This window comes from Suncus etruscus, chromosome 9 (genome assembly GCF_024139225.1).
Source record: "Suncus etruscus isolate mSunEtr1 chromosome 9, mSunEtr1.pri.cur, whole genome shotgun sequence".
In the NCBI taxonomy this organism is placed as follows: domain Eukaryota; kingdom Metazoa; phylum Chordata; class Mammalia; order Eulipotyphla; family Soricidae; genus Suncus; species Suncus etruscus.
The window spans coordinates 110,652,993-110,667,078 of record NC_064856.1 but is presented as its reverse complement, the minus strand read 5'-3'; the positions used below and the strand labels follow the sequence as shown (position 1 = coordinate 110,667,078).

Here is a 14,086-nt window from a genome sequence, read left to right as displayed (position 1 = left end):
AAACACTGCTAGTTCTGGCCAAAAAATAGGAGGGTAGAGCATTTGCCTTGCACGCAGCTTAACCAAGTTCAATTCCCGGCACCCTGGTCCCCCAATCCCATCAAGAGGAATGCCTGATCACAGAAACAGGTATGCATTATCTGAGCATAGACAGGTGTGGCACAAAAATATGTACACATGAAAGGAAAGAATGCAATAGTGAATCAGAGAGACAGAACAGGGGTTAGGAGATTCACAACGCATTACATCAACTCAGGTGTGAATCCCTGGCTCTAAATATGAGCCCCTTCAGCACTGCCAGGAGTGATTCATGAGCACAAAGTAAAGAATATCACAACAAGGGGCTGGAGGGGCCCGGCGAGGTGGCGAAAGAGGCAAGGTGTCTGCCTTGCAAGCGCAAGCCAAGGAAAGATGACAACTGCGGTTCGATCCCCGGTGTCCCATATGGTCCCCCAAGCCAGGGGCAATTTCTGAGCACTTAGCCAGGAGTAACCCCTGAGCAACAAACGGGTGTGGCCCGAAAAAAAAAAGGGGGCTGGAGAAATAGCAAGGAGGTAGGGCATTTGCCTTTCATGCAGAAGGAAGGTGGTTCGAATCCCAGCATCCCATATGGTCCTCCGAGCTGAAAGGAGGAACCCCTGAGCGCTGCAGGGTGTGACCCCCCCAAAAATTGATCTTGCTTCACACACACACACAAATAAAGAATATCACAAGAATGACAAGGTGCTGCCCCAAAACAAAAGTAATATAACTGGTTTTTTGTTGGTTTTTTTTTGTTTGTTTGTTTGGGGTTTTTATATTTGTTTGTTTGTATTTCTTGGTTTTTAGGTCACATGTGGTGATGCTCAGAGGTTACTCCTGGCTCACTCAGAAATTACTCCTGGTGGTACTCAGGAAAACATAAAACCATGCCAGGGTTTTAACCCAAATGAGTTATGTGAGCTGTGTGCAATACAAACACCCACCACTGGGGCCCGTGAGGTGGCGCTAGAGGCAAGGTGTCTGCCTTGCAAGCGATAGCCAACGAAGGACCATGGTTCGATCCCCCAGCATCCCATATGGTCCCCCCAAGCCAGGGGCAATTTCTGAGCACTTAACCAGGAGTAACCCCTGAGCATCAAACGGGTGTGGCCCAAAAAAACAACAAAAAAATAATCCAGGGCCCGGAGAGAGCGCACAGTGGCGTTTGCCTTGCAAGCAGCTGATCCAGGACCAAAGGTGGTTGGTTCGAATCCTGGTGTCCCATATGGTCCCCCATGCCTGCCAGGAGCTATTTCTGAGCAGACAGCCAGGAGTAACACCTGAGCACCCCGGGTGTGACCCAAAAACAAAAACAAAAACAAAAAAAAACAAACACCCACACTGTACTATCTCTCTGGTCCTAATAATGCAAGTTGCTTTTAAAGACAGAGTCCCGAACACAGGGGCTGAAGCAATAGCACAGCAGCTAGGGCACTTGCATGGAGTCAATCCTGGTTTGATTCTGGGCATCCCATATGGTTCCCAGAGCACTGTCAGGTACAGCCCCAAAAAAACAAACCAAAACAGAGTCCTGAACACAAAAATAGACATTCTTTTTTATTTTTGGACTACACCCAACATTGTTCAGAGATTATTCCTGGCACTGTACACAGAAATTACCCACAAGGGGCTAGAGCAATAGTACAGCAGGTAGGGCATTTGCCTTGCACATGGCCAACCTGAGTTCAATCACTGTCATCCTATATGGTCCCCCGGCCCACCAGTAGTAATTCTTGATCACAGAGTAAGCCCTGAACACTACCAGGTGTGGCCCAAAAACAAAAAGAAAAGAAAAATCATTCCTGGCAGTGCTTGGGGGACCATATTGGGATGCTGGGAAATCAAACCCACGATGGTGACATGCCAGGCACTCATTCCACTGTACTATCACTCAACCCCAAAACAGTCATTTTTATTCCAAAATAAATTTGGGGCTAGAAACAGTACAAGTAAGATGCTTATCTTACACAAGATCAACCCAGACTCAATCCCCCACACCTATGATGCTCCAGGCACCACTACATGATCCTGAGCACCACTGGTGTGGACCAAAAACAAAAATCCCAAAATGAATTTGAACTCAAAATTCTAAGTTCTAGAATCAGAGAAACAGTACAGCAGGCAGGATGCTGGCATTAAACACAACCAACGGAAGTTCACTGCCTGGCTCTACCTATGGTCTCCTAGGCCTCATCAGGAGTGACTAAGCACAACCAGAGCAGATGTGGCCCAAAAGAATAGAACAAAAAAAAAAAAGAGAGAGAGAATTTTAATGCCTGTACTGTTTTCTCAGAGACTATTCTGAAGGGAGGTCTGAGAGAAAAACAGCTGTCTAGATTTTGTGGCCTTAAACAAGGTAGTCAATAACGTAACTAGTGTACTAAGTATTCAATTCATTGTGACAAGTACATATTATGTGAGAACACAATAAACTTTAATCACTAACCAAATAACCTGTTGTTTTCTCTTTCCAACTTTAAGGGCCAGAGACGTTGTACAACGGGACCCTGCCTTGCATGCACCTGAGTTCAATCCCCAGTATCCCATATGGTTTCTCCCAAGCACTGCCAGGAATGATCCATGGGCACAAAATCAAGAGTAACCCCTGGGGGCCGGAGCAATAGCACAGTGGTAAGGCGTTTTGCCTTGCACGAGGCAACACAAGATGGACATCGATTTGAATCTTGCATCCCATATGGTCCCAAGCCTGCCAGGAGCGACTTCTGAGCGCAGAGTCAGGAATAAGAGTAACCCCTAAACATTACCTAAAAAAAAAAAAAAAAACTTAAAAAAAAAAATTCAGGGCCCGGAGAGATAGCACAGTGGTGTTTGCCTTGCAAGCAGCCGATCCAGGATCAAAGGTGTCCCATATGGTCCCCCCGGCCTGCCAGGAGCTATTTCTGAGCAGACAGCCAGGAGTCACCCCTGAGCACCGCCAGGTGGGGCCCAAAAACCAAAACAAAAAAAAACAAAAAAAAAAAATCAGCAAAAGTTCCATATTTTTATCTACTTTAAACACTTAAAACAGAGGCCAGGCCAGGGGCTTGAGAGATAGCATGGAGGTAGGGCATTTGCCTTGCATGCAGAAGGACTGTGGTTCAAATCCTAGCATCCCTTATGGTCCCCCATGCCTGCCAAGGGTGATTTCTGAGCAGAGTCAGGAGTAACCCCTGAGTGCTGCTGGGTGTGACCCAATAACCAAAAAAAAAAAAAAAAAAGAGGCCAGAGATAGCACAATAGTAAGGCATTTGCCTTGCACTCGGGCAACCCAGTATAAACCTGGGTTGGATTCTTGACATCCCATATGGTCCCCTGAGCCTGCTAGGAGCAATTTCTTTTCCCCACCCCTCCAAGGAACAATTTATTTTGTCTTTTTTTGCGGGGGGGGGGGGGGGGTGTCACACCTGATGGTGCTCAGGGTTACTCCAGATTCTGTGCTCAAAAGTTGGTCCTGGCAGGCTGGGGGGTGGGGGGGGAGACCATATGGGATGCTGGGATTCGAACCAGGGTCCATCCTGTGTTGACTACGTGCAAGGCAAACGCCTTACTGCTGTGTAATCACTCTAGTCCAGGGGTCTCAAACTCAATTTACCTGCGGGCCGCAAGAGGCAATGTCGGGGTGATCCTTGAGTGCAAAGTCAGTAGTAAGCCTTGAACATTGTGGGATGTGACCCAAACAAGTAAAACAAAACAAAACAAAAAAAGATTCCTCTAGGGCAGGGCCACAAAAAGTTGTATGGAGGGCCGCAAACGGCCCGCGGGTGCCAAGTTTGAGACCCCTGCCCCCTCAGGAGCACTTTATGAGCACAGAGCCAAAAGTAACCCGAGTGCCTCTGGGTGTGGTCCAAAAAACATAAATAAATAAATAAATAAATAAATAAATAAATAAATAAATAAATAAATAAATAAATAAAATTTTAAAACATAACTACTATGGGGCCAGAAAGATAACATGGAGGTAGGGTGACTGCCTTTGCATGCAGAAAGTCGGTGGTTCGAATTCCGGCAATCCCATATGGTCGGTCCCCAGAGCCTGCCAGGAGCGATTTCTGAGCATAGAGCCAGGAGTAACGAGTGCTGCCAGGTGTGACCCCCCCCCCCCCAAAAAAAAAAGATACACTGTGCCAGAGTGGTGGTGCGTTTGCCTTGCATATACTAACCTAGGACGGACCTAAGCGTCCCATATGGTCCCCTGAGCAAGGAGTGATTTCTGAGCGCATAGCCAGAAGTAACCCCTGAGCATCACTGGGTGTGGCCCAAAACAAACAAACACAAAAAATTCACTAGTATGTAGACTACCACTCAATTTAACCTCCAATGTGCTCTTGGGGCCTTAAAGATAGGTTCATTACTTGCATGTAATGAAATGAACCCCAGTGCGATACTTCTTACCAGTATAACCCCACCCCAACCACAGCCAGGAATAGCTCATGAGTACTGTCATGTATAGCATAATAGCAAAACAACAACAATAAAAAGGTAGCCACCAATATGCACTCATATCAAAATTTATTAAAGGATTTTTTTTGGTTGTTTTGGAGTCACAACCAGTGGTGCTCAAGGTTTTCCTGTTTGTGCATGCTCGAGGGACCATATGAGACCCTGGGGATCGAACCTGGGTCAGCCCAGTGTAAGGCAAACACCCTACTCACTTAACCCTCCAGCCTCCAATTTATTTAAACTTAAAATATAATTTTGGAGGCAGGAGAGGCAGTTCAATGGGCTGATCACAGGCTTTGCATACAAGGGGCCTGCATTCAATCTCTGTCAACACATGATTCCATGAACAAAACAGGAAATGATGGACTGCCCCAAGCACAGAGCCAGGAGTAGTTCCCAAGCTATCTAAAACAAAATATATATGATTTTGTCACGTAATCCACAAAAGAAAAATGTTCATCAGTCACCCTATATTTATACTTATGTCCCAAATATATAAAGTACCCCGTGAGACAATCCTGCTACTAATCCAAACTATTAAAAATATTAAAAAAAAATTTAGGGGACTGGAGAGATAGCATGGAGGTAAGGCATTTGCCTTCCATGCAGGACGATGGTTGAACCCCAGCATCGCCTTCCATGCAGGAAGGTGGTTGAACCCCAGCATACCATATGGTCCCCTGAGCCTGCCAGGAGCGATTTCTGAGTGTAGAGCCAGGAGTAACCCTGAGCACTGCTGGTGTGACCCAAAAACCAAAAAAAAAAAAAAAAAAAAAAAAGGGGGGGCCGGGTAGGTGGCACTGGAGGTAAGGTGTCTGCCTTGCAAACGCTAGCCAAGGAAGGACCTCGGTTCGATCCCCCGGCGTCCCATATGGTCCCCCCAAGCCAGGGGCGATTTCTGAGCACATAGCCAGGAGTAACCCCTGAGCGTCAAACGGGTGTGGCCCAAAAAACCAAAAAAAAAAAAAAAAAAAAAAAATTTAGGGGCCAGAAAGATAGTGTTTGCCTTGCATGCAGAAGGGTGATAGTTCGAATCCCGGCATCCCATATGGTCCCCCAAGCCTGCCAGGAGCGATTTCTGAGCGTAGAGTCAGGAGGAACCCGAACGCTGCTGGGTGTGACCCAAAAAAAAAAAAAAAAATATGAAGGAGCCAGAGCTGTGGCATAGTGATAGGGTGTTTGCCTTGCACACAGCTGACCTAGGACAGACCTCGGTTCGATACCCGGGCATCCTATATAGTCCCCTGAGCCAGGAGCGATTACTGAGCACATAGGCAGGAGTAACCCGAGTGTCAGCAGGTGTGGCCCAAAAACTAAAAATAATTTAAATATAAAATGTGCTTAATATGGGGCCGGAGAGATAGCATGGAGGTAGGGCATTTGCTTTGCATGCAGAACGACAGTGATTTGAATCTTGGCGTCCCATATGATCCCCCAAGGCTGCCAGGAGCCATTTCTGAACGTACAGCCAGGAGTCACTGCCGGGTGTGAACCAAAAAAACAAAAAAACAAACAAACAAACAAAAGTGTTAAATAGAGTCCAGACTGGTGAAGCAAGCGGTACAGCCTCTGCCTTGCCCACACTAGCATAGGACGAACCACGGTTCGATCCCGCAGTGTCCCATAAGGTCCCCCAAGCCAGGAGCGATTTCTGAGCGCATAGCCAGGAGTAACCCGAGAGTCACCGGGTGTGACCCAAAAAAAACAAAACAAAAAGTGCTAAATAAGGAATGAGAGAGATAGTACAAGGATTAAGGTAGCAGACCTCAATTCAAACCCCAGCATAGCTATGTCCCCCAATCAATACCAGAAATGACCCAGGAACCTAATGTAGCCCTGATCACCAACAACTGTGGCCCAAAGCCAAAAAAACTGATATATGCAACAGGTAGCATCACTTTATCGAAAACAAAAATCTTAACCAGGAAAGAGTAAAAACAGTCAGATATTATGGGACCAGAGCAATCATCATATAGGAGAATAAGCATTTGCCTTGCACACAACTGACCTGGATTTGATCCCAGTACCTCATAGGTCCCTATGGAACCCATCAGGAGAGAGATCCCTTAAGGCAGAGGCTGGAATAGGCCTTGAGCAACCAGGTAAGGCCAAAAATAATAAAATAAAGAAGTCAGACTTCTTGAATCTCATTTCTGTTATGCCAGGCCCTTTTTTGTTTTTTTTTTCTGCAAGGTAAAAATTTGGGTGTGGGGATAATTCTATGGCAGGTCCACTGCCCTGAGAGGTTCATACTCAGTGCCATGCTAACAGCACTGCATTTGTGACCCCCAGTACCAGGACACACTACGCCCAACATAGTGAGAGAACCCCCAGTGAGTTTGGGAGCAAAGCAAGCAAGTACAGCTATCAAATATGTGGCTCAATCATCACAACAAAGAAAAAGGAAAACAGTTTTTAAATCAATCTTCTAAAAAATATAAAAAGTGGGGGCTGGAGAGAGCATAGCGGTAGGGAGCCTGCCTTGCATGCAGCCAGACCAGGATGGACGGTGGTTCTAGTCCTGGCATCCCATATGGTCCCCTAGGCCTGCCAGGAGTGACCCCTGAGTGCTGCCGCCGTGTGTGACCCAAAAACCAAAAAATAAAAATAAAAATAAAAAGTTTTCCTTTCTGAAAGACTTTTTTTTTTTTTTTTTTTTTGGTTTTTGGGCCACACCCAGCGGTGCTCAGGGGTTACTCCAGGCTGTCTGCTCAGAAATAGATCCAGGCAGGCACAGGGGACCATATGGGACACCGGGATTTGAACCAACCACCTTTGGTCCTGGATCGGCTGCTTGCAAGGCAAACACCGCTGTGGTATTTCTCCGAGTCCCTGAAAGACTATTTTTGTTTAAAAGACTGGATTTGGGGGCCGGAGAGATAGCATGGAGGTAAGGCGTTTGCCTTTCATGCAGGAGGTCATCGGTTCGAATCCCGGTGCCCCATATGGTCCCCTGTGCCTGCCAGGAGCAATTTCTGAGCCTGGAGCCAGGAATAACCCCTGAGCACTGTCAGGTGTGACCCAAAAACCAAAAAAAAAAAAAAAAAAAAGACTGGATTTGGAGAGATAGCATGGAGGTAAGGCATTTGCCTTCCATGCAGAAGGACGATGGTTCCAATCCCGGCATCCCATATGGTACCCTGAGCGTAGAGCCAGCAGTAACCCCTGAGCACTGCTGGAAAAGACTGGATCCCAAGACACCCCATTATTTACATAACAGTTCAGCAACTCTACAAACAATAACTACCTAAAGAGTTTTGCAGCATCCTTTCTTTTCCCAAAGAAAAGTCTAATTCAAAAACTGTCTAAGTCTGGGGCCCAAGCTAGTACCTCAGAGGGTAGACCTCTAGCCTTGCACACAACAGACTAGAATTTGATCCCTGGCACCACATTTGGTCCCCTAAGCCCGCCAGGAGTGATCCCAGAGAGCACAACCAAGAATCAACCCTGAGCACCACTGGCTGTGGTCCAAAAACAAAAATAAAACAAAATTTTAAAAATTTTAAAAAAAGTCAAAGAGAAAGAAAAAAAAAAGTCAAAGTCAAAACAAAAAAATATGCTCGACATATAAAATCACACTATTAGTATACTTCATTTCTAAATATTAGAAATTAATGAACAATTAACCAAATACACAGAATAAGAGAAAAGAGGTAAATTTCTGGAATTAGGGCTGCCATAACATTTAACTGCTGGGGCCGGGCGGTGGCGCTGGAGGTAAGGTGCCTGCCTTGCCTGCGCTAGCCTAGGACGGACCGTGGTTCGATCCCCCGGCGTCCCATATGGTCCCCCAAGAAGCCAGGAGCAACTTCTGAGCGCATAGCCAGGAGTAACCCCTGAGCGTCACAGGGTGTGGCCCAAAAACCAAAAAAAAAAAAAAAAAAAAAAAACATTTAACTGCTGAGCATACTTGTCAACCCACTCCACAAAGTTTTTTTGGTTTTTGGTTTTTGGTTTTTGGGCCACACCCGGTAACGCTCAGGGGTTACTCCTGGCTATGCGCTCAGAAGCTGCTCCTGGCTTGGGGGACCATATGGGACACGGGGGGATCGAACCGCGGTCCGTCCAACGCTAGTGCAGGCAACGCAGGCACCTTACCTTTAGCGCCACCGCCCGGCCCCCCACAAAGTTTTAAGTCATATTTTTTAAAGTGAACTTTCCTCTTAAGAGTGAAGATCATCAGCAACTGGATTAGAGAATCACTCTTCTTTCCTTCAAACATTAAGATCCAGAGCCAAATAAAACTATCATAAATTCCTTTAGTAATTTTCTAGGTCTTTCAGTTCTTCAAATTTCACATAACACAAACAATTCTGTGGCTCTGCTTGTACCCCACTCTACAAATACAAATTAAAATTTCTGAAGTGAATATATGGTAAGAACATTAATAAAGCTCTCTTTGACTAGGGAAAACAAAAATCCAATCAGTGGTCCTCAAACTATGACCCGCGGGCCACATATTGTATTTTTATGTTTTGTTTCTTCATTGCAAAATAAGATATATGCAGTGTGCATCAGAATTCGTTCATAAGTTTTGTTTTTACTAGAGTCAGACCCTCCAATGGTCTGAAGGACAGTGAACTGGCCCCATGTTTAAAAAGTTTGAGGACCCCTGATCCAATTCTTAAACTCCAATAGGGAAACTATAAGAGGAAAGTAGGGCCTAAAGAAACAAATATTCACATGTACACAGAGCTAATTTCCTAAGAATCATTACTAAGTAAAATAAAACAGTAATCACTAAGTAGTAAAACACTCTCAGAATACAAAACTTTATCACTCTCCAGTAATCGTCCTTTTCTCAATCTCCAAAACAATCAAAGTGCTCATTTGTCTAAAAAACAAAGAATCTATAGTTCTATGTTCAGCTCTATAAAATAAAGTCTTACATAAGTGAGAAATTAATATAAAACTCTTCTCTCTCAAAGGATTTTGGTCCCAAATTTATATTCAGAACTTAACCAACTAGATTCATTATAATATCAGTACTGCAAATATAGACGCTCATGTAGTAAGTCAGGGCATACTTCGATTTACAATGTTTACCTAAGAAGTGACATGGTAAGCCCACTTCCAAAAAGGATGAATATTAAGGTCGTTGCTAGTTAGCTACAATAAAAAGGGGATATTAATATATACCTCCCTCCTCTGGTACACAAGAAAACCACCCAGAAAGTTTAAATGAAAGCATAGTCACTAATGAAAACAAAATCGCTCTTCTGATTCAAATGGGGGAAGGGGGAAATGACAAGAAAAATACTAACCAATCTCTGGCTGTAACGAATTCTTTCTTCTTCAGGTTCCATCTCTCACTCTTCCTTTGAAATTACAGTTAAGAAACCACTCCAGGGCTGCCTTCCTCTTCCTCCTTAGGAACCAGATTGCAACACTAAAGAATAATGATAGGAGCAGAGATAAGAACAGGTCCTCCAATCAAGCTTTCTTTTCTGGTCTAGTATTTAAGATGTGTGTAAATTGGGGGCTCTTAAAGAGAAATCGGGTCTGCTCGGGACCACTTTCCACTAGGCCGCGAAGTCCAGGGCAAGTGGTTCCAGGTCAAGATCAAACTCGCACCCCAAAGACCGTGGCAGGCCCGGGCGAAAGGCAAGGCGGTCTCGGATCAGGTCCTGCAGAGGACCGGCGCGACTCCTTGCTCCTCTCGGGATGCCACTTAGCGAGGCTCCCTTCGAGGAAAATCGGGGTTAAAAAAATTTTTTAAAGAAGGGGACAATGGGGGGGGGGGCTTCCCAATACTTTAATATTTCTCCAGAGCTGCCCTGGTGAAGCAGGTACTGAATTCATCCCGATCCCAAACCATTTGGCCTTCCCAGGTCTTTCTCACTTAAACGGAAGCAGGGCAGGCCAGATGAGGAGAACCCGAGAAAAGGAGGCTGATTGCAAGACAGACTAGACTCTCTGCCCCAAACAATATTTTTTTCCTGCACGATCGATCGTCAATCGTCGCCTCGACTCGGAGGCTCCACAGGCCCTTTTCAACGAACCTCCAAACCCAACCCCAACCCACCCCTCCGCCCGGACCCCAACCAACACACAAACTCCGCCGAGAGCAACTAACTGGGCAACTAACAGGCCAAAGTTGCCAGTGCGGGGCCAAAATTCCATCAGATCCCGGTGGGTGAAGTAATAAAATATAAAAAAAAGGGGGGGCCTCTCCTGGAGATCAAAAGCATCTTCTTTCCTCCCCACATGCGCCCCAAATTAAAAAAGACATCTTTTTCCTTTTTTTGGGGGGGCACAATGATCAATTCCTAATAGCCAGAAAAAAAAGGGGGTTCATTTCCCACTTCTACCTCTATATTGGGGGGGGAGTTTGGCTTCCGTAGGGAATGCAAAGGCCTCCCCTCTTTCTCTAATTAATATTGTTTTAATTCTCTACACCATGATCCCCCCTCAACCCAAGAGCATCCTTCCAAAAGTGCTCGGGGCCTCGGGGTCCCCGGTGGGGTGACACCGGTGGGAGCGAGAGCGCTGGGTCCGGGGCGGGCGGCCGGGGCCGAAGCCACCGGGGAGCCCCCAGCCCGTCCCACCGCAGCAGACCCGCCGAGAAACAGCAACTTCGCCTCGAGTCCTCCGGCGGAGCAAAGCAAAGTTGCCGAGCGGGGAGCGGGGCGGGGGTGCGGGGAGCGGGCGGGGGGCCTCACCGGGCTGGGGTGCGCGGGGTCCCGGAGCGCGAGGGCAGGAGGCGTCGGTGGCGCCGGCGCTCGGCTTCTTGCGCGGGGCCGCCCAGGATCCGGGCGAGCCGGGGCCCGGGTCCGAGAGCGAGAGCGAGAGCGAGGCGAAGGGCGCGGGGAGCGCGACCCCTCGAGCGACTGTCCCGGGCGGCCCGAGCCCGAGCCCGAGCCCGCGCGGCACCAGGGAGCGACGGAGCGAGCGCCTTCCCGGCCCCGCGCCGCCCCGGCCCCCCGGAACGCGGCCGCCAACCCGGGGCCGGAGGAGGCGGCGGGCGGCAGCGGCGCGCCGGGCTCCCTCGGCCCCGCGCGTCCCCCGCGTCAGCCCGGCCGCGCTCGGCGCCTCGGCCCCGCGACTCCGGCCGCTGGGATGCGATGGGGCGGGCTGGGCTGGGCCCCCTCGGCGTCGCCCCGCGCCCCGAGCGCCCCCCGAAACGCGCCGCCCACGGGCCCCCGCCGCGGGCCGAGCTGCTCGGCGAGCCGGAGCCGGAGCCCGGGCCGGAGCCGGAGCCTGAGCGCCGCCGGGGAGGGTGTTGTTTCCCTCACACAGGAGGAGCCGCTGGAGCAGCCGCCGCCATTTTGAACCCGTCAGACTCTCACATACACACAGCGCCTCGGACGCCACCGCGCACGCGCCGCCCGCCCCCTCCGCCGCCCCACCCCCCGCCGCGCCGCGCCGCCTCCCTCCCTCCCTCCCTCCCTTCCCTTCCCTACCCTTCGCTTCGCTTCGGGCGGCGCGGCGCACGTGCACGCGCGCGCGTCGCGCCGCTCACCACCCCACCCCCGCCGCCGGGGCGCGCACGCGCACAAGCGTCCACTCGCCCGCGCCGGCGCGCCCGACGTGCGACGCCGACGCAGCTCCCTCCGCTCCCCCCTCCCGTCCAAGACGCGCGTCAGCCCGGCCGCCCCGCCCCCGCACCCCTGGGGCCTCGCGCCTGCGCAGGACGCGCCGCCCCGGCTCCTCCTCCTTTTCCTCCTCCTCCTCCCCCACCGCACTCCGCCTCGCCGCGCCGCGCCGTCCCGCGCCTCACACTCGCCTCACGCTCCGCCCCGCCCCTCGCCGGCCGCAGCTGCGCCCGCCCTGCCCCCCTCCCGGGAGGTGGTGACCCCGAACCCAGAACCCCTCACCAAGCACCGCATGGCACCCCGACACTGCGTCCCCAGCTGGGGGCGTCGCCCCGTTTGCCCTCCGCCGCCCTCAGCCCGCCCGGCCCGGCCCGGCCCGGCCCGGCCTAGCAGCCTCGCGAGGCCCATGGCGCAGGCCCGGCCGAAGCCCAGCAGCGGCCCAGCGGGCTCCCGGGGTCAGGCCGCTGCGACCCGCCGGGCGCCTCGCCTCAAGTCGCCTCGCCTCGCCTCGCCTCGCCTCGCGAGGGCCGGGCCGGGGTCCACGCAGGCAGGCCGGGCGCCTGGCCGCCCGCCCGCCCGCCTGCCAGCCCCGCACGCGCCGGCCGCCGGCCTCGGCTCGGCCCGCCCGGCCGCCATCCCGGGCAGGCCCGGCGCCCCGCCGCCTCCTGCTGCCCGCCCGCCTGCCCCTGCCCCTGCCCGGGCCGGGGCGCGTCGGGGGCGCCGGGGGACGCCGGGCCCGCCTCACCCGCTCCTCGCCGCCGCGCGCGCCCCGGGCCCGCCTGTCACTGGACGGAGCCGGCGGCCTCAGGCTTCGGACCCCAGAGCCGGCCTCGCCGAGGCGGGCGCTGCGGGCGATCGCTCCCCCGGTGCGCGCCGGCCGGCCGGCCGAACACTCGGGCGCCCCGGGGAAGCCGGCCTCCCGCTCCCCGGCCCCCAGCTCGGGTTTCTCTCGGCGGCGCCCGTGCCCCCGGCGGCCCCGGGTGGGACGTGACCCCGCCCCCGGCTGCCGGAGTCGGGGCGCCCCCCGAGGAGGGGCACGGCCGGCCGGCCAGGCCAGGCCTTGCAGGGGAGCCCAAGCAGGGCCCACGATCACGGCCCCGCGGCCTGCCTCGCCTCGGTGCGCGAGCCGAGCCGGGGTCAGCGACGGGCCAGCGGCCGCCCAAGCCGGGCGCTGCTGCCCGGCCAGGCCACGAAGCACAGGCCTTCCCTTCCCACCCTTCCCGGCGCTCCATGTCCACACCCGCCCGACGGGCTCGTCGACGACGACCAGGACAAGGACGACGGAGCCGGGCCGCAGGGCGCCCGCCGTGCCCGTGCGATGAGCGTCTCGATCCCCCGCCGCTCTCGCCTCTCGCTCTCTCCCGTGCTCGGGGCCCGTTTGAATGGGAAATCCCGGCCAGGGCCGTGACGGGCGTTGCGCCGCGGGGTCGCACTCTGCGTGCCCCCCTGCTCCTGCTCGGCCGGCCTGCCTGCCTGCCGACGGAGAGAGGGGTCCCACCGGGCTGGTGGCCCCTGCCTGCCTGCCCCACGCTCGCAGGGCGCCCGGGGACGGAGACGATGAGCCAATGGGCGCCCCAAGTCCACCCCGCAGGGAAAGACAAGACGCGACGCGAGGGCCCGGCCCGGCGCGCTCGCCCCGGCTGCTCGCTGCTCTTGGCTTCGGGCACCCTCCATGGCTGCTGGTGGCGTGGCGGGGAGGCGAGACAGGAGCCCGGGGGAGAGGCTGCTGCGGGTCAGCAACGCCGGGGAGAATCAGTTCCGAGCACACACGACCTGGACCAGGATGTGAGCGCAACTGCCGAACTTGAAGAGTCGTTCGGTTCGGTTCGGCTCCGACAGTCCTTTCTGCCTGACTTTGCAGCCAGTGGGAGCCGAGCTCGAGCTCGAGCTCTAAGAGGCCAAGGGGCTTCTTTGACTCATTTTACCGCCAGACAATGGAAAAGTGGAAAGAAAGACCTTTATTTTTTCTTTTTTTCTTTTTTTGTATATCGAGAGGAGGGGGGTCCTGTTTTGGAAGTCTGCAAAGTTCACAAAGCAACAGAAGACATTCGCTCCGACTTACACTTACATCCCAGGCACTGGGAGATAGT

General features: G+C 52.6%; 1 protein-coding gene across 1 annotated transcript in view; it reads right to left on the bottom strand.

Moving 5' to 3' along the window:
* Window positions 1–10,030, bottom strand: part of KDM2A (lysine demethylase 2A) — a 120,311-nt gene extending 110,281 nt beyond the window's left edge. Inside the window, exon 1 of the mRNA XM_049780199.1 lies at window positions 9,726–10,030. Coding sequence (XP_049636156.1) covers window positions 9,726–9,767 — 42 coding nt within the window. The 5' untranslated portion in view covers window positions 9,768–10,030. The remainder of the gene's footprint in view (window positions 1–9,725) is intronic.
* Window positions 10,031–14,086: the final 4,056 nt, after the last annotated feature.